General features: G+C 52.0%; 1 protein-coding gene across 1 annotated transcript in view; it reads right to left on the bottom strand.

Annotated features, from left to right (window-relative positions):
• Positions 1 to 13,693: 13,693 nt before the first annotated feature.
• The window catches only part of LOC147098764 (uncharacterized), a 115,146-nt gene continuing 107,596 nt past the window's right edge, over positions 13,694 to 21,243 (bottom strand). Inside the window, exons 6-7 of the mRNA XM_085969434.1 lie at positions 17,692 to 17,784; positions 13,694 to 15,067 (exon numbers count right to left, since the gene is read on the bottom strand). Coding sequence (XP_085825560.1) covers positions 14,996 to 15,067; positions 17,692 to 17,784 — 165 coding nt within the window. The 3' untranslated portion in view covers positions 13,694 to 14,995. The remainder of the gene's footprint in view (positions 15,068 to 17,691; positions 17,785 to 21,243) is intronic.

The following is a 21,243-nucleotide window of genomic DNA, read 5'->3' as shown; positions in this document are numbered from 1 at the left end:
TCGCCTCTCCCGGGAGATCACATGGGTTCGGGTGGATGCACAGTGATAGAAGATTTGAGGTTAGGATCAGATCAGCCATGATCTTATTGAATGGTGGAGCAAGCTCGAGGGGCCGATTGGCCTACTCCTGCTCCTATTTCTTATGTTCTTATGTTCTTATGTTCTCCATTCCCTTGATTCCCTTAGAATCCAAAAATATTGGCTCAAAACTCTGGGAAAGTCGGTCTCTCAGTTATGCCTTGCTTAGCTTGTTGACTCCATCAATCACTGTTCTTAGATTTTGGGGTTTTTAAACGGGATATTTTCTGTGGGTTTAGCAGCACCGACCGCCCCGTAAGCAAACACTCGCGCTCTACTACCCAGAGTGGGCACTTACCTGCCCAATGCCCCATGTTCAGGTAAATGCAGCTGCCACGTGGATTCTTCAACTTTGAAGGCAGTTTATTAGACTGTGGCTCAGGCTATAAACAACTAGCCAGATTTATTCAACAGTAAACAGGTAAATGAACAGAATTAAAACAAACAGTAGATTTACAGTAATTACAGACTTTATGATTCATAGAATCATAGAATAATACAGCACAGAAAGGTGGCCATTCGCCCATCGTGCCTGTGCCAGCTCTCTGAAAGAGCGACCAATTAGTCCCACTCCCCCCTGCTCTTTCCCCATAACCTTGCAAATTTCTCCCCTTCAAGCATTTGTCCAATTCTCTTTTGAAAGTTACTATCGAATCTTCTTCCACCGCCCTTTCAGGCAGATCATAACAACTTGCTGCGTAAAAAAACATAGGAACATAGGAACAGGAGGAGGCCATTGAGCCCCTCGAGCCTGTTCAATGAGATCACGACACGGTCAATACAGCGGAGTACAGGTCAGAGGAGGTGGAGCACAGACCGCACCATGAGTACCGTGACCAGCTCTGGATGCTGCCAAACATGGAGGACATCCAAGCTCCCCCTGGGCCCACTAAAACAATTCGACACTTTACCTTTGGCCAGGCCCCTCCTCCTCCATCGCCCGTGGGGCGGGTCAGAGGGAGCACCGCACAGGCGCCCTCTAATTCCATCCTAAAATGGCAATCGGGGTCCTATTTACATTAGAGATGTAACAGGTTTTAAGGAAGTATAGAGGCAGGGAAATAACAACAGAAAATGCTGGAAAAACTCGGCAGGCCAGGCAACATCCGTGGAGAGAGAAACAGAGTTAACGTTTCAGGTCGAAACCCTTCTTCAGAACTGAGAAAAAAGCTGGAAATGAAACAGATTAAAAAGCAAGTTAGGGGGCTGGGAAATGGGGGAGGGGATGAAAGAACAAAAGGGAAGGTCGGGGAGAGGTGAGGAGACATTAAGAGATATTCAAGACGAGACGAGATGGTAATAGGACAGGTAAAGAGACAAAGGATGGCTCTAGATGAAGTGTGAAATGCGCTGGCAGAGTGAGAAACAGCTGCCATGTGGGAGAGAGAGGAAAAAAAGGAAAAGGCACAAACCAAAAGTGTGGATAAAAATATATAAAAATATAATGGGGGCCGAGGTTATGATCTGAAATTGTGGAACTCGATATTGAGTCCGGAAGGCTGTAAAGTGCCTAATCGGAAGCTGAGGTGCTGTTCCTCGAGCTTACGCTGAGCTTCCGTGGAACAATGCAAGAGCCCGAGTACGGTGAGGTCTGAGTGGGAATGGGGTGGTGAATTGAAATGACAGGCGACCGGAAGCTCGGGGTCATCCTTACGGACTGAACGGAGGTGTTCCGCAAAGCATTCACCCAATCTGTGTTTGGTCTCCCCAGTGTAGAGGAGACCACATCGTGAGCAGCGAATACAGTATACTAGATTGCAAGAAGTACAAGTAAATCGCTGTTTCACCTGGAAGGGGTGTTTGGGGCCCTGGACAGTGGGAAGGGGGGAGGTATAAGGGCAGGTGTTGCATCTCCTGCGCTTACACGGGAAGGTGCCGGGCGAAGGGAAAGGGATGCTGGGGGTGATAGAGAAGTGGACTAGGGTGTCTCGGAGGGAGCGGTCCCTACGGAATGCTGAAAGGGGAGGGGAGTGGAAGGTGCGTTTGGTGGTGGGATCACGTTGGAGGTGGCGGAAATGGCGGAGGATGATCCATTGAATGTGGTGGCTGGTGGGGTGAAAGGTGAGGAGAAAGGGAACCCTATCGTGGTTCTGGGAGGGAGGGGCAGGGGCGAGGGCAGAAGTGCAGGAGTTAGAACGGACACGGTCGAGGGGAATCCATGGTTGAGGAAAAAGGAAGACATGTCGGAAGCACTGGTGTGGAAGGTGGCATCGTCGGAGCAGATGCGGCGGAGACGGAGAAACTGGGAGAATGGAATAGAGTCCTTACAGGAGGCGGGGTGGGAGGAAGTGTAGTCCAGGTAGCTGTGGGAGTCAGTGGGCTTGTAGTGAATGTTGGTCAATAACCTATCCCCAGAGATGGAGACGGAGAGGTCGAGGAAGGGAAGGGAAGGGAAGAGTCGGAGATGGACCATGTGAAGGTGAGGGAAGGGTGGAACTTGGAAGCAAAGTGAATGAACTTATCTAGTTCAGGGCGAGAGCAGGAAACGGCATCGATACAGTCATCAATGTACCGGAAAAAGAGGTGAGGGAGGGGACCCGAGTAGGACTGGAACAAAGAGTGTTCCACATATCCCACGAAAAGGCAGGCATAGCTAGGGCCCATGTGGGTACCCATAGCAACACCTTTAATTTGGAGGAAATGAGTGGAGTCAAAGGAGAAGTTGTTCAATGTGAGAACAAGTTCAGCCAGGCGGAGGAGGGTGGTGGTGGATGGGGACTGGTTGGGCCTCTGTTCAAGGAAGAAGCGGAGCGCCCTCAGGCCATCCTGGTGGGGGATGGAGGTGTAGAGGGATTGTACGTCCATGGTGAAAAGGAGGCGGTTGGGGCCAGGAAACTGGAAACTGTTAGAGTGGCGGAGGGTGTCGGAAGAGTCGCGGATGTAGGTGGGAAGAGACTGGACAAGGGGAGAAAAGATAGAGTTGAGATAGGAAGAGATAAGTTCCGTGAGGCAAGATCAGGCTGAAACGATGGGTCTAGCAGGGCAGTCCTGTTTGTGGATCTTGGGAAGGAGGTAGAAGCGGGCTGTGCGGGGTTGGGGGACTATGGGGTTGGTGGCCGCAGGGGGAAGATCTCCAGAGGGGAGGCAGGGAAAGCCTGGTGGGGAGGTGTTGCATCTGCCCTTTTACCTCCTCCCTTCCCACCATCCAGGGCTCCAAACACTCCTTCCAGCTGAAACAGCGATTTACTTGGACTTCTTGCAATTTAATATACTGTATTCGCTGCTCACGATGTGGCCTCCTCTACACTGGGGAGACCAAACGCAGATTGGGTGACCGCTTTGCAGAACACCTCCGTTCAGTCCGCAAGCGTGACTCGAGCTTCTGGTCGTCTGTCACATTCATTCTCCGCTCCACTCCCCCTCTGACCTCTCCGTCCTTGGCCTCTTGCACTTTTCCAATGAAGCTCAATGGAAGTTCGAGGATCAGCACCTCATCTTTCGATTAGGCACTTTACAGCCCTCTGGACTCAACATTGAGTTCAATCATTTCAGACCATAACCACTGCTCCCATTTTTTCGGATGGCAGCTGTTGATGATTCTGCCATTCCCATTTACACCTCCTCTAGACCCAGCTTTCGCTTCTTTACTTGTTCCATTACCATCTCCTTTTGTCTTTTAATCTCTCCTGCCTTCCACCCTATCACAGACCTTCCCTTTTGTTCTTTCCTCCCCTCCCCCCTCTCCCTGCTTCTGTACTTGCTTAAAAACATAGAAACATCGAAGATAGGAGCAGGAGTAGGCCATTCGGCCCCTCGAGCCTGCTCCGCCATTCAGTGAGATCATGGCTGATCATCCAAATTCAGTACCCTGTCCCTGCCTTCTCCCCATATCACTTGATCCCTTTAGCCTTAAGAAATATATCTAACTCCTTCTTGAATATATTTAATGAATTGGCCTCAACTGCCTTTTGTGGTAGAGAATTCCACAGGTTCGCCACTCTCTGGGTGGAGAAATTCCTCCTCATCTCTGTTCTAAATGGTTTACCCCTTATCCTTAGACTGTGACCCCTGGTTCTGGACACCCCCGCCATCGGGAACATCCTTCCTGCATCGAGCCTGTCTAGTCCTGTTAGAATTTTATACGCCTCATTGCCAGAACTCACAAACAAGCACCAAGACGTAGCTTGGCTGGTGGTGAGAAGGGCCCTCCCCGTCAGATCCTTCATGCACTCCTGGCATCTCTGCTCCACCGCACGCTGTCCACGAGGAGGCTGCGCTTGGGACGAGTAGTTGCTGAGGTGCGGTAGGCCGCACTCCTGTAGGAACAACAGGTCAGCCTTGACCTTGGCGAGGTACCCCAAGGTGGAAACACACCGTGTGGTGGTTTTTATGCTACGCACGTTAATTGATGCGATCTTTACACCCATGGCTTCATGGTCACCGTTACTGATACCGGCTTTTTATTCCATCTTAATCGTTAAGATTTGCATTTTAATCAGTCAGTGGTTTAAATCAATCTGAACTTTTCCAATTCAGCAAGAGGTGAAAACCTGCTCCAAATGCTGTTCTCCCCAACATCCACTGTGTACATTAATGGCCCCTGCCTTGTACATATCGTTCCGGGTTGCCACTTCTCTGTTCGATAGTCACGGGCCAAGACTGGTTGCCCTACATTGAAGCTCCTTGTCGGCTTCTCATTGATGTGCTGGAATTGTTTGTCCTCAACATTTCTTCGCACATTTGGTCTGAGCAAGTCCAGACGAGATCTCAACCTTCGGTTAAAGAACATCATGGCCGGGGTCTGGTTAGTAACTGCATGTGTCGCGTTTCGGTAGGCTAATAAGAAATTGTCCATCTTATGCTGTAGTGGAATTTCCTCGTCGTACATGGCCTTTATCGCCTTCTTAAAGGTTTGTACGAACCTCTCAGCCAATCCATTGGTGGCTGGATGATACGGGGCGGATGTGTAATGCCTTACCCCATTCCTTTTCATTAATTTTTGGAACTCGTCGGACACAAACTGTGGTCCATTATCAGAGCAGATCTGCTCTGGCAAACCGTTTCTGGCAAATATGGTCCGTAGGACTGCAATCGTTTTCTCTGTAGTGGTTGAAGACATCTTTATCACCTCAGGCCACTTTGAATGAGCATCAACTGCCATTAAGAACATTGAGTCCATGAATGGACCAGCGAAATCAATGTGCACCCGTTGCCATGGAGAGGAGGGCCACTCCCATGGGTGTAGAGGGGCATGTGGTGGTGCATTTTGGACCTTCTGGCATCCTAAGCAGCTCTTAGTTAGGTCTTCGATTTGTTGATCGATTCCCTGATCGATTCCCGGCCACCACACATAAGCCCTAGCAAGGCTTTTCATTTTCACTCCCCCCAGATGACCTTCATGTAGCTCATTTAGCACTCTCTCCCTTAACTTGGGTGGAATCACCACTCTGGATCCACACATCACTGTCCCCTGGCATACTGACAGCTGTTCTCTTCTGGATGAGAATGCTGGCAACAGTGAGTCGCCATGTGTTGGCCATCCCCTCACCGTCAATTCATATACCCGTGACAGTGTCGGATCATTGCGGGTCTCCTTCTCTATATCCGCGTTTGTTACTAGCAATCGTTCAATTATCGACGAATAAAATATCTCGATAGGGTCCACTGCTGGTGCTTCCTCCACAGTAGGCAGTGGCAGGCGCGATAGCCCATCAGCGTTCCCATGCTGTTTCGTGCCTTTATATTCTATTTCATATTGATTCGCCCCTAGAAACAGGGACCATCTTTGTAACCGCTGTGCAGTCATTACTGGCACGCCCTTCTTAGGATTAAAGATGGAGACAAGTGGTTGGTGGTCAGTCAGCAAGGTGAACTTCTGCCCATGCAGATAGTGGTTGAATTTTTTTACTCCCCATACTAGGCTGAGGGCCTCCCTGTCAATCTGGGCGTAGTTGCGCTTGGCTGAGGTTAGTGACCGAGATGCAAAGGCTACTGGCCTCTCCAACCTGTCTGGGAATTTGTGCGACAGCACCGCTCCAATGCCATAGGGTGATGCATCACATGCCAAACGAATTGGTAGTGCTGGGTTGAAATGGGCCAACACCTCTTTTGATGTGATCAATTCTTTACACTTCTGGAAAGCTCGTCTACGTTCGTCATCCCACTTCCATGGTACCCCTGTTTGCAGTAGGGTGTTCAGCGGGTGTAATACCATAGACAAATTTGGTAAGAACTCGTGGTAATAGTTTACCAGCCCAAGGAACGATCTCAGTTGTGACACATTTTCCGGTGCTGGAGCCTTGACTACTGCCTCAATCTTGTCAGGGGACTTATGTAACCCCTCTTCATCGATGACGTGGCCGCAATACGAGATCTGTTTCTGGAAAAACTCGCACTTGTGGCGATTAGCTCGTAGCCCATACTCCTTTAATCTGGCGAGCACCTTCTCCAAGTTAGCGAGGTGATCACCGTCATTTTCGCCCGTGACCAAGATGTCGTCCAAATAACACTGGGTCCCTGGAATCCCTTGCAGGACCTGATCCATCGCCCTTTGCCAGATAGTCGGAGCCGAGGCTACTCCAAACACCAGCCGGTTGTATTGATAGAGAACTTTATGAGTGTTGATCATAAGGTAATGTTTCGAAGCTTCTTCTACCTCCATTTGCAAGTACGCCTGGGCCAGATCAATTTTGGTGAAGCGTTTACCACCAGATAGCGAGGCGAAAATATCCTCAATTCGTGGAAGCGGATATTGCACCGTGTGAAGGACTGGGTTCACTGTCACCTTAAAATCCCCACAGATGCGGACCTTCTTTGGTTCCCCAGGCGGATTACTCAACGACCTCTTCATTATCTTCACTATCGCCCCCAATAAGCTGGCCACCAAACTCCAAACTCTTGGCCTGAACACTTCCCTCTGCAACTGGACCCTGGACTTCCTAACAAACAGACCCCAGTCTGTCAAATTAGGCAACCACACCTCCCCCCGCCGACCCTGAACACGGGGGCCCCACAAGGATGGGTGCTGAGCCCCCTCCTCTACTCCCTCTTCACCCACGACTGTGTGGCTGTTAATGGTTCCAACACCATCATCAAGTTTGCGGATGACACCACGGTAGTAGGCCAGATCACCAACAATGATGAGTCAGCCTACAGGGAGGAGGTCCAGCATCTCGTGAAGTGGTGCGCCGACAACAACCTGGCCCTTAACACCAAGAAAACAAAGGAAATAATCGTGGACTTCAGGAAGTCCAAAGGCAGAAGTCACACCCCCATCCACATCAATGGGGCGGAGGTGGAAAGGGTGGCCAGCTTTAAGTTCCTCGGAGTCCACATCACGGAAGACCTCTCCTGGTCCCTCAACACCTCCTCTCTGGTGAAGAAGGCCCAGCAGCGCCTATATTTCTTGAGGAGGCTGAAGGGATGTAATCTGTCACCCCCGATCCTCTCTAACTGCTACCGCTGCACTATAGAGAGCATCCTGACAAACTGTATCACGGTATGGTACGGCGGCTGTAGCTCCCATGACCGGAAAGCCCTGCAGCGGGTAGTCAAAACTGCCCAACGCATTACCGGCATCCGGCTACCGACCATAGAACATATATATCAGAAACGCTGCCTACGGAGGGCACGGACCATCATCAAAGACCCTACCCACCCCAGCCACAGTCTGTTCGCCCTCCTACCATCTGGAAGACGCTACAGATGCATTCGCACCCGTACGACCAGATTTAGGAACAGCTTCTTTCCCAGGGCTGTCATCCTACTGAACTCCACAAATAAACACTAAAGCCTACACATCTGCCGATGCACTTTATTCACTTTATTATGGTCATATTTATGCTAATATATATGTACAAATGTATGTTGAAAAGTTTAAGTGTCCTAATCCAAATTGTACACTCTCGGGAGCCGCAAGCCTACATTTCGTTGTACTGCACTTGTGCACTAACAATGACAATAAAAGTTTGATTTGATTTGATTTGATTTGATTGATTTGATTACAGGAACAATGGGTGTAGCCCACTCGCTCCAGTCCACTTTGGACAGTACTCCTGAACGTTCCAACCCTTCCAGCTCTGCTTCAACAGCTGGTCTGATCGCATAAGGCACTGGTCTGGCCTTCAGAAACTTTGGGCTTGCATTTTCCTCTATTTTAATTGTTGCTGTTATTCCTTTTAGTGTTCCTAGTCCCTCCTGGAACACTTCTTTTGCGTCAGTTAGCATTTTTGACAGTAGTCCAGGTGTGACGTCGTCATCCTTTTTGGCCTCAACCTTCAGTGCCTGTATGGAATGCCAATTTAATTGTATCTTCCGGATCCATTCACGTCCTAGCAGTGGTGGTCCTCCATTTGGCAATACATATATATCCATTTTAGGTATTTCCTGGCCTTTATATGTCACTTTCACCCTTATTTTTCCTTTGGGGTAGACCTTTTGCCCCGTATACATCTTCAAGACAATCTCTGTAGCTTTCAAGGGTATGTGTGAAAATAGCCGCTTGTAGTCTCTTTGATTTATGACTGTTAGAGCTGACCCTGTGTCCAATTCCATTTCCACTTGGACTCCATCTATCTTGAGTGTAACCCAGATAGTCTGGTGATCCTCCATTTCGGTTACATTATGTAGTTTCAGACAACCCAGCTCCTTGCTTCCGGAGTCTGTGTCACTTTTCTGTTCGTCTGAACCACTGTCCATCACCTGGTGTACCTTTTTGTACTTCTCCTGTGGAGATTTCTTACTGTTGGTTTTCTTCCCAGACCTGCAGACTCTTGCTATGTGTCCTGTTTTCCCACACTGTCTGCACACTTGGTCCTTGAACCAACAATCACAGAAATCACAGAAATCACAGAAACCCCACAGTGCAGATAGAGGCCATTTCGGCCCATCGAGCCTGCACCGACACATATCCCACCCGATCCCCGTAACCCCTACACCAACACATATCCCACCCTATCCCTGTAACCCCACGTATTTAATCCCCCTAACACTAAGGGTCAATTTATCATAGCCAATCAACCTAACCTGCACATCTTTGGACTGTGGGAGGAAACCGGAGCACCCGGAGGAAACCCACGCAAACACGGGGAGAATGTGCAAACTCCACACAGACAGTCGCCCGAGGCCGGATTCGAACCCGGGTCCCTGGCGCTGTGAGGCAACAGTGCTAACCACTATCTTTCTGGTCATGTGTTGTTCTGCTGCAGCAATAGCACTTCCCTGTTCCATAGGTCATTTCGTTGGTGCCATATTCTTGCGGTCTCCATTGTATCTCTGCAGCGCCCCTTGCGGCTGCTTCGTGTGATACTGCCATACTGAAAGCTTTGTCCAGCGTAAGGTCCTTTTCTGATAGAAGCCGTTTCTGGGTTCCTTCACTTTGTAGCCCACACACAAACTTGTCCCTTAACGTGTCTGCCAGTCCCGCTCCAAACTGGCAGTATTTCGATAGCTTGCGCAGTTCCGTTAGGTACTCAGCATTGCTTTCGTCTTTGTGTTGGTTCCTTTTATGGAACTTAAATCGTTCTGCTATCAGCAGCGGTGTGGGGTTTAAGTGGTCCTGTAGGATTTCTACTATGCTTTCAAAATTCTTGTTTACCGGCTTCTCTGGGGTTATTAGATTTCGCAGTAACCCATAAGTTTTTGCACCCATGGAATTTAACAGAACCAGTGCTTTATTAGCATCTGGCACTTCATTCGCCCTGCAGTACACCTCAATACGTTCCACATATGTCGCCCAATCTTCGACTTCATTGTCGAACGTAGAGATACTGCCACTCTTCGGCATCCTTGGTTGTGCGTTAACTATCACCAATGGCGCCTCCCGCGCTTCCCCTTCTTCTCCGCTAGCACAAAATGGCGTCTCCTGCACTTTCCTTCCTTCCGCGCTCGCCCTTCTTCTCCGCTGCGGCTTCTCAATATGGCGTCTCCTGCGCTCTTCCTTCTTCTCTGCGGCTCAATGGCGTCTCCCGCGCTCTCCCTGCTTCTCCGCGGCTCAATGGCGTTTCCCCTTGCTTTGCCCCGTGGACCCTGATCAGCCCGTGATCCCTGGCTGTGCTCTGCGTGTTCTTCTTTTGATATTTTTCGACGCCGCTCAGTCTAGAACCTGGCTGTTTCTTACCCTCTCTCTCTCCGGTTGCTTTATTTTTCCTCGACGCCGCTCGGTGTTCAACTCCCGGCTGCGCCCTGCGCTCTTCACCCTCTGTCTTACTCCGTCGACGCTGCTCGGCTCTCTCTCCGCCGTCGGTCGGCTCCAGCCGCCGCTGCTCGGGAAGGGTCTGCGCTGGACCTGTCGTCGGTCTCTTATTGCTCGTTGTGGCTGGGGAACCAAGCCCGGCTCTCCACAGCCTCCCCAGCGAAGTTGGATCTCTGCCTGACTGCTGGGCGGTTGCTCGTGGTCGATGCCCGTGTTCCTGGCCTCGACTATTTTTTTTATTTTTTTATGTTGCAGGTAGATTCGAATCGACACTCCTCGCCACTGTTAGATCCGTGGTTCAGTGGATAAATAATCACATGGATGCTGTGCATTAACAAATAACAGGTCTTTACTGGAGGAGGGTAATCTCTAGACTGGGGTACAGAGGCATGTGCAAAGCTTGTGGTCACTGCCGGTACTACAGTATACAGGAGCTGTAAAAAGTAGTTCTGACTTAAAGGCACATACACCACAAATATGATTTGTAGATTGTATTGTAATGTATCTTGACAATATTGAAATGTATTTTGACAAATTTTATGAATAAAGTATATTTTTGAAATTAATAAACCGCATTGTGGTTGAATCTTAACTGCCCTCTGAAATGGCCACGCAGTTTATCTCAAACGGCTACAAAAAAGCAGAATATGAATAAAACCGGACGGACCACCCGGCATCGACCTCGGCACCGGACTCAGACACGACAACATTTTTTTAAAGGCTCTATGGTTTTTCTCCCGAGCTGCTTGCTGCAATGTTCGGGCTCTGATTCCGGGAATGAAGGCTGACACTCCACTGCAGTATTGAGGGAGTGCTGCACTGTCAAAGGTGTCATCTTTTGGATGAGATGTTAAAAACCGAGGCCCCGTCTGCCCCCTCAGGTGGGCATAAAAGCACAAGGCTGCTCCCGGACTTATTATACAAAACGTTAAAATTATGAAAGCACTATAATGGCACTATTTCGAAGAAGAGCAGGGGAGTTCTCCCCGATGTCCTGACCAGTATTTATCCCTCAACCAACATCACTAAAAAACAGATGATCTGGTCATTATCACATTGCTGTTTGTGGGAGCTTGCTGTGTGCAAATTGGTTGCCAGCCCAGTCGACCCTGCAAAGTCCTCCTGACTGACGCCTAGGGACTTGTGCCAAAATTGCGAGAGCTGTTCCACAGACTAGTCAAGCCTGACATACTCACTGAATCATACCTTTCAGCCAATGTCCCAGACTCCTCCGTCACCATCCCTGGGTATGTCCTGTCCCACTGGCAGGACAGACCCACCAGGGGTGGCGGCACAGTGGTATACAGCCGGGAAGGAGTGGCCCTGGGAGTCCTCAACATTGACTCCAGACCCCATGAAGTCTCATGGCTTCAGGTCAAGCATGGGCAAGGAAACCTCCTGCTGATTACCACCTACATACCTATGCTAAACAATGCAAGCAGCATGCTAGAGATGAAACTAAGCGATTCCACAGTCAACGGATCAGATCAAAGCTCTGCAGTCCTGCCACATCCAGTCGTGAATGGCGGTGGACCATTAAACAACTAACGGGAGGAGGAGGCTCCATGAACAGCCCCATCCTCAATGATGGCGGAGTCCAGCCCGTGAGTGCAAAAGACAAGGCTGAAGCGTTTGCAACCATCTTCAGCCAGAAGTGCCGAGTGGATGATCTATATCGGCCTACTCCTGAGGAGGCTCGAGTGGAGCATAAACGCCGGCATGGACTGGTTGGACCGAATGGCCTGCTTCTGTGCTACATATTCGATTTAAAACAAATTGGGGTCCACTGACATTGATAGGGACCAGGTCTGGTGTGGAGATCGCTCTCCCTGTTTCGGGCGGCCAGCTCTTGCCGCTCGCTCCCGCAACCGGAGCGAGGTGCTCGGCGAGTTGGGCAGAGGCAGCGCAGCGCGGTGAGCAGCAGCCAAGCCGACCTGCTGGAGCACATCGGCCGGCAGCTCCTCGGCGGGAAGGAATTCCGACTGGGAGGAGGGGAGCCGAGCATGGCGGCCAGAGGCCGACCCGGGAGAGGGAGACGTAAGCCCCGGGCCGTAGAACGTGGAGCCGGCGATGGTGAAGAGGAGGCCGCGACGATTGGAGCATTCACATCCCGACGATGTGTTCGGCGAGTCAGGCAGAGGAGCGCAGCGCAACGAGCAGCAGCAACAGACTCGACGACGTGCTGCAGCACGTCGGCCGGCAGCTCCATTTCGGGTAACTCACAGTCCGGATGGGAGGAGGGGAGCCGGGCATGGTGGCCAGAGCGGGAGACGCAGGCCACCACACGTGGAGCCGGCAACAGTGAGGAGGAGGCCGCGGTGACGAGGAGGACGGAGCGGCTGAGGGACATCGTGCTCCCACTGCCACTGGAAGCCATTGTATTGACTCTGAACGCGGCGCTGTTTGTATAGCTGACGCGTCCCTACGGGGAACAAGCATTCCATTGTACTTGTTACACATGGCAAATAAATCTAATCTGAATCTGAATCTGAATCTGACTAGTGGCACCGGACATAGAAGGCCCTACCCAGCAAACCTTAAAGGGACCACTGGAGACCGGGAGGAGCATTAATACCTCTCCTGGCCCCACAGCAAATTGACTGACCCCCATGTCTGACCTCGGCCTTTCCCCCCCCGCCACCGCCCCGATCGGGAAGTTGCGCGGGAACATTGCCGCGAATATGGCAATGAGGCCCGAGCATCCGAATGATCCAGGGCTCTGACCGCTTGCATCGAGCGGGTAGGGGGGCTCACTTCCTGCCATTGTAGCTTTAGAAGCTGTGTTCCAATCCAGCCCCAGACTGATGGGGCGAATCTCTCTCTCTCTCTCTCTCTCTCTCCTCAGTTCAGTTCAGTTCAAATGCTTTATTGGCATGAAAGTTTACAGAGAACCATATTGCCAAAGCTCTCCTCTCTCTCTCTCCTCTCTCTCTCTCTCTCTCTCTTCCTCTCTCTCTCCTCTCTCTCTCTCTTCCTCTCTCTCTCTCTCCTCTCTCTCTCTCTCTCTCTCTTCCTCTCTCCTCTCTCTCCTCTCTCTCTCTCTCTCTCTCTCTCTTCCTCTCTCCTCTCTCTCTCTCCTCTCTCTCTCCTCTCTCTCTCTCTCCTCTCTCTCTCTCCTCTCTCTCTCTCTCTCTCTCTCTCCTCTCTCTCTCCTCTCTCTCTCTCTCTCTCCTCTCTCTCTCTCTCCTCTCTCTCTCTCTCCGCTCTCTCTCTCCTCTCTCTCCTCTCTCTCTCTCTCTCTCCCTCTCTCCTCTCTCCCTCTCTCCTCTCTCTCTCCTCTCTCTCCTCTCTCCCTCTCTCCTCTCTCTCTCCTCTCTCTCTCCTCTCTCTCCTCTCTCCTCTCTCTCTCTCTCCTCTCTCTCTCTCTCTCTCTCCTCTCTCTCTCTCCTCTCCTCTCCTCTCTCTCTCCTCTCTCTCTCTCCTCTCTCCTCTCTCTCCTCTCTCCTCTCTCTCTCTCTCTCCTCTCTCTCTCTCTCTCCTCTCTCTCTCTCTCTCTCCACAGCTTGGCCCTGAAGTGTTGAAAGCCACAGGGCGATGGGTTCGGGAAAGTGTCACTTCAAGACAACAACAACTTGCATTTAAGTAACGCCTTTAATGTAGAACAACGCTTCACAGCGATATCATCGAAATACAGGTGTGACCAAAAAGAGCTGGGCTTTAGAGGGACAGCTGGTGAAACAGAGGGGTTTCGGGAGGCAATTCCAGAGAGAGGGCGGGTGGTGGGGGCCTACCCAGCTGGAAGCACGGCAGCAAAGGATGTGTGTGTGTGAGTGAATGTGTGCACTGCGTGTACTTGTGTGTGTCTGTATATCTTTGTGAATGTAATTTTATGAAATTAAAATATGAAGGGGGAAATATTTGGTGGCGCCACCTATGGGACGCTAACTTCGCTCGGGCCCTACTTTAACTGCCCAGAAAAAGTTAGCGCCCCTGCGCTGTAAATTCAGTGGTAGCGCCCCAAGCAGGAGGCAGGGCTACTGGAAGCACTCCCCCTCCTTCCTGGAGCGCTACCAGCGAATATCGCGGCGCTACGTGCAACAGCGCCACCTATTGCAGGCCACCCTCTGCTGATTAAAGGGGAGGGGCCTAGCGCGGCGCACACCGGGGCCCTGCTGGACCACCGGGGAGCGGGGTGCCGGGAAAGCAGCCCGGCACTCAAGAGGAACGTCGGGCCGAGCGATTGCGGCCGGCACCCCGAATAAAAGAGGGGCAGGGGCGGGTGCTGGCAGGCGGCCAGGAAAAACAATGGCCGCCCGACAGCTGCCCCTTTAAATAGCACCGCCGTGGCTGTAAAGGCGCCACCCTGACCCTGTCGGACATCTCCTGCAGTGGTAGGTCAGGGGGCGCAGCTGAAGCTTGAGTGCGGGGCGCTGCGCACAGCGATGACGCCATCGCCGGAGGCACAGCGACGTGGGGTGCTACCGGCTACCGCCGCTGCTAACCTCCGCTGATTTTTGCGGAGGCGTCAGGGCGCTGCACCCGTGCGCTAGGGGCTTTGTGCCCCGTTAGCAGCTTTGCATCCTGAAAGCGCCCCCCCAGGGGCGCTACTGGGAGGCACGAACCAACCCAATTTTTCCCAAAAAGTGTATTAATGGAACAGAGGAGGGGCAGTCACTTTCGGGGGTGGAGGAGGGGGCCTGTGTGCCATGGTCGGAATGGCAGGGCATGTCGGAGGCTCAGCCAGTGTGATGGGCATGGTGTGCACTGGAGGATCTCAATCGACAGGAGGGGGCGGGGAGGGGGAAAGGGCCTTGTGCTTGTTTCCATGACCCGTGGGAGCTGTCTTTAGAAACTCTCATAGACGCACTCGTAAACCTCAGCCTCCGCCCCAGTCTCCATGATCGGCGCATTCGGCGGCTGCAAATAAAGAGGGAAGAAAGGTTAAGGTTAGTGTTTGGTTTACAGGACCAGGAGCATCCCGAGTGTAGCAGAACTTCGCCTATCAGTAGGACCTGGATTCAATTCTCGATCTCTGCTGAGCTAGTGGATCTCAGCCAGCGAGCGATGGGGGCAGTCAGGGGGTGAAAGCCTGCCTCAGTCTCTCTGTACTACTGGGGGGTAAACAGCCAACAGACTCCCATTACTCTGCCCCAACCGCAGAAAGTTGGCACATACTGCACCAGTGGGACATTTTCCACAGCCTACACCTGCCACTTCTTTCCACTCTGAGCCACAGTCCAACCAGTCGGTGAGTGAGTGCACCCAACAGATACATCAACCGGTCAGTGAGTGAGTCCATCCAACAGATACATCGACCGGTCAGTGAGTGAGTCCACCCAACTGATACATCGACTGGTCAGTGAGTGAGTCCACCCAACAGATACATCGACCGGTCAGTGAGTGAGTCCATCCAACAGATACATCGACTGGTCAGTGAGTGAGTCCACCCAACAGATACATCGACTGGTCAGTGAGTGAGTCCACCCAACAGATACATCGACTGGTCAGTGAGTGAGTCCACCCAACAGATACATCGACCGGTCAGTGAGTGAGTCCATCCAACAGATACATCGACTGGTCAGTGAGTGAGTCCACCCAACAGATACATCGACCGGTCAGTGAGTGAGTCCACCCAACAGATACATCGACCGGTCAGTGAGTGAGTCCACCCAACAGATACATCGACCGGTCAGTGAGTGAGTCCACCCAACAGATACATCGACCGGTCAGTGAGTGAGTCCACCCAACAGATACATCGACCGGTCAGTGAGTGAGTCCACCCAACAGATACATCGACCGGTCAGTGAGTGAGTCCACCCAACAGATACAGCGACCGGTCAGTGAGTGAGTCCATCCAACAGATACATCGACTGGTCAGTGAGTGAGTCCACCCAACAGATACATCGACCGGTCAGTGAGTGAGTCCACCCAACAGATACATCGACCGGTCAGTGAGTGAGTCCACCCAACAGATACATCGACCGGTCAGTGAGTGAGTCCACCCAACAGATACATCGACCGGTCAGTGAGTGAGTCCACCCAACAGATACATCGACCGGTCAGTGAGTGAGTCCACCCAACAGATACATCGACCGGTCAGTGAGTGAGTCCACCCAACAGATACATCGACCGGTCAGTGAGTGAGTCCACGCAACAGATACATCGACCGGTCAGTGAGTGAGTCCACGCAACAGATACATCGACCGGTCAGTGAGTGAGTCCACCCAACAGATACATCGACCGGTCAGTGAGTGAGTCTACCCAACAGATACATCGACCGGTCAGTGAGTGAGTCCATCCAACAGATACATCGACTGGTCAGTGAGTGAGTCCACCCAACAGATACATCGACCGGTCAGTGAGTGAGTCCACCCAACAGATACATCGACCGGTCAGTGAGTGAGTCCACCCAACAGATATATCGACTGGTCAGTGAATGAGTCCACCCAACAGATACATCGACCGGTCAGTGAGTGAGTCCACCCAGCAGATACATCGACCGGTCAGTGAGTGAGTCCACGCAACAGATACATCGACCGGTCAGTGAGCGAGTCCACCCAACAGATACATCGACTGGTCAGTGAGTGAGTCCACCCAACAGATACATCGACTGGTCAGTGAGTGAGTCCACCCAACAGATACATCGACTGGTCAGTGAGTGAGTCCATCCAACAAATACACCGACCGGTCAGTGAGTGAGTCCACTCAACAGATACATCGACCGGTCAGTGAGTGAGTCCATCCAACAAATACACCGACCGGTCAGTGAGTGAGTCCACCCAACAGATACATCGACTGGTCAGTGAGTGAGTCCACCCAACAGATACACCGACCGGACAGTGAGTAAGTCCATCCAATAGATACATCGACCGGTCAGTGAGTGACTCCACCCAACAGATACATCGACCGGTCAGTGAGTGAGTCCATCCAACAGATACATCGACCGGTCAGTGAGTGAGTCCACCCAACAGATACATCGACCGGTCAGTGAGTGAGTCCACCCAACAGATACATCGACCGGTCAGTGAGTGAGTCCACGCAACAGATACATCGACCGGTCAGTGAGTGAGTCCACCCAACAGATACATCGACCGGTCAGTGAGTCCACCCAACAGATACATCGACCGGTCAGTGAATGAGTCCACCCAACAGATACATCGACTGGTCCGTGAGTGTGTCTACCCAACAGATACATCGACCGGTCAGTGAGTGAGTCCATCCAACAGATACATCAACCGGTCAGTGAGTGAGTCCACCCAACAGATACATCGACCGGTCAGTGAGTGAGTCCGCCCAACAGATACATCGACTGGTCAGTGAGTGAGTCCACCCAACAGATATATCGACTGGTCAGTGAGTGAGTCCACCCAACAGATACATCGACTGGTCAGTGAGTGAGTCCACCCAACAGATACATCGACTGGTCAGTGAGTGAGTCCATCCAACAGATACATCGACTGGTCAGTGAGTGAGTCCATCCAATAGATACATCAACTGGTCAGTGAGTTAGTCAGGAGGAAGGTTGAAAAGGTTGCACGCACCTTTGGTGATTTATTTCCTGCTTGATTGATGCAGACTTCGGCTGTGTCGCTGTCAAGCTTGCAGTATAACGATTCCTGGTGTCTTTGCAGGGCCTGCAGAGAGGACATTGAGGGATTTCACATTACTACAAAGCACGGTGCGGTTGACTGGGAGTCACCAGTGCAACCCACGACTCCGCTCAATCCTGATGTCAATGGAGTTGCACGGTGAAGTGCCTAGTGGGACCCAGTGTCATTCGCTCACCCTGGTGGGAGTGTGGAAATTGAGAGAGGGACCGTCTCCTGCAGCAGCATTTGCTGGATCCTTGCGGCAGTCAGGCAATGTAGTGTTGTCGGAATGCAGCACACTGCCTGCCTCACCCCAGCTCGGGAAAAGGGGTCAGTGAGGGGGCAAAAGTTAGGAATGAAAGGTAGCATTAAATCACAACAAGGAGCATGAATTCACCAGAGAGTGCATGTAATCTGTAGAGGGAGCAGTTTTAAAATAGCCAGTTCCCATTAACCCAGGACAAAGCAGCACAGAGACTTGACATGCATTCTTATCAGTTAGTAAATGCACCGCCCGGCGTCTCACTGCTATACAGATCTGACCACTGCAGATTACATTCCTGGTCTGTGCGCAGTCAGCTGGTCACAGGCCAGTACCCCTGGTGGAAAGGGAGTGCGGAAGGGTGCACAGGTGGGCGGACTGTGTGCGAGGTTGGGCGAGCGGAATGGGTGCGCAGGCGAGCAGGATTCACGGTGACAAACGCAGAATCATCTGAGCTCCGCTCATTAATAAAGAACAGGGCTCGCTGTTTGGGCTCAGAATTGCAATGGCCCTTGCAAATTCTGACACACACCCGAGGGCCCCCTGTAAATACTGACCCACTCCTGGGGACCCGCTGTAAATACTGACACACTCCCGGGGGACCCCCTGTAAATACTGACACACTCCTGGGGCCCCCTGGAAAACCTGACACACACCCGAGGGCCCCCTGTAAATGCTGACATGCTCCCGGGGACCCCCTGTAAATACTGACACACTCCCGGGGACCCCCTGTAAATACGGACACACTCCCGGGGACCCCCTGTAAATACTGACACACTCCCGAGGGTCCCCTGTAAATTCTGACACACTCCCGGGGACCCCCTGTAAATACTGACACACTCCCGGGGACCCCCTGTAAATACTGACACACTCCCGGGGCTCCCTGTAAATACTGACACACACCCGAGGGCCCCCTGTAAATACTGACACAATCCCAGAGACCCCCTGTAAATACTGACACAATCCCAAGAATCCCCTGTAAATGCTGACACACTCCCAGAGACCCCCTGTAAATACTGACACAATCCCAAGAATCCCCTGTAAATACTGACACACTCCCAGGGATGACCTGTAAAAACTGACACACTTCTGGGGACTCCCTGTAAATACTGACCCACTCTCAGAGACCCCCTGTAAATACTGACACACACCCGGGGACCCTTTGTAAATACTGACACACTCCCGGGGACCCCCTGTTAATACTGACACACTCCCGGGGCTCCCTGTAAATACTGACACACTCCCGGGGACCCCCTGTAAATACTGACACACTCCCGGGAACCCTGTAAATACTGACACACTCCTGGGGACCCCCTGTAAATACTATCACACTCCCGGGGACCCCCTGGATATACTGTCACACTCCCGGGATCCCCTGTAAATACAGACACACTCCCGGGACACCCTGTAAATACTGACACACTCCTGGGGACTCCCTGTAAATACTGACCCACTCCCAGAGACCCCATGTAAATACTGACGCACTCTTGGTGACCCCCTGTAAATACTGACACACTCCCAGAGACCACCTGTAAATACTGACACAATCCCAAGAATCCCCTGTAAATGTTGACACACACCCGGAGACCCCCTGTAAATACTGACACACTCCCGGGGACCCCCTGTAAATACTGACACACTCCCGGGGACCCCCTGTAAATACTGACGCACTCCAGAGGACCCCCTGTAAATACTGACACACTCCCAGGGACACCCTGTAAATACTGACACACTCCCGGGGACCCCCTGTAAATACTGACACACTCCCGGGGACCCCTGTAAATACTGACACACCCCCAGGGACACCCTGTAAATACAAACACACCACCGGGGACCCCCTGTAAATACTGACACACTCCAGAGGACCCCCTGTAAATACTGACACACTCCCGGGGGCCCCCTGTAAATACTGACACACTCCCGGGGGGTCCCTGTAAATACTAACACACTCCCAGGGACCCCCTGTAAATACTGACACACTCCCAGGGGTCCCTGTAAATACTGACACACTCCTGGGGAACCCCTGAAAATACTGACACACTCCCGGGTACCCCCCGTAAATACTGACACTCCCGGGGACCCCCTGTAAATATTGGCACACTCCCGGGGACCCCCTGTAAATACTGACACACTCCCAGAGACCCCCTGTAAATACTGACCCACTCCCGGGGAACCCCTTGTAAATACTGACACACTCCCGGGACCCCCTGTAAATACTGACACACTCCCCGGGACCCCCTGTAAATACTGACACACTTCCGGGGGGTCCCTGTAAATACTAACACACTCCCAGGGACCCCCTGTAAATACTGACACACTCCCAGGGGTCCCTGTAAATACTGACACACTCCTGGGGAACCCCTGAAAATACTGACACACTCCCGGGTACCCCCCGTAAATACTGACACTCCCGGGGACCCCCTGTAAATATTGGCACACTCCCGGGGACCCCCTGTAAATACTGACACACTCCCAGAGACCCCCTGTAAATACTGACCCACTCCCGGGGAACCCCTTGTAAATACTGACACACTCCCGGGACCCCCTGTAAATACTAACACACTCCTGGGGACCCCTTATAAATACTGGCACACTCCCGGGGACCCCTTGTAAATAATGACACACTCCCGGGGAGCCCCTGTAAACACTGACACGCTCCCGGGGACCACCTGTAAACACTGAAACACTCCTGGGGACCCCCTGTAAATACTGACACACTTCCGGGGACCCCCTGTAAATACTGACACACTTCCGGGGACCCCCTGTAAATACTGACACACTTCCGGGGACCCCCTGTAAATACTGACGCACACCCGCGGACCCATGTAAATACTGACGCACACCCGGGGACCCCTGTAAATACCGACAGACCCCCGGGGACCCCTTCTAAATACTGACACACTTCCGGGGACCGCTGTAAATACTGACCCACTCCCGGGGACCCCTTGTAAATACTGACCCACTCCCGGGGACCCCCTGTAAATACTGACACCCTCCTGGGGACTCCCTGGAAATACTGACACACTCCTGGGGGGTCCCTATAAATACTGACACACTCCCAGGTAATGATCAATAACATGTCATTCTATAGTGGACACTAGGTGGAGCCATAGAGCTGTGTAGAGCTGTATATAGCTGTATGTATAAGACTACACTACCCAGCTGTATGTATATTAAGACTACATTACCCATGAGGCACTAGGCTACCCACAAGGCAGCAGTCAAGATGGAAGCCTCTACAG

This window comes from Somniosus microcephalus, chromosome 28, assembly GCF_052327205.1.
Source record: "Somniosus microcephalus isolate GS21.2 chromosome 28, FLI_Smic_1.0, whole genome shotgun sequence".
Taxonomy (NCBI): Eukaryota; Metazoa; Chordata; class Chondrichthyes; order Squaliformes; family Somniosidae; genus Somniosus; species Somniosus microcephalus.
Note: the sequence above shows the minus strand (reverse complement) of the source record. Positions and strands in the feature narration are given on the sequence as shown.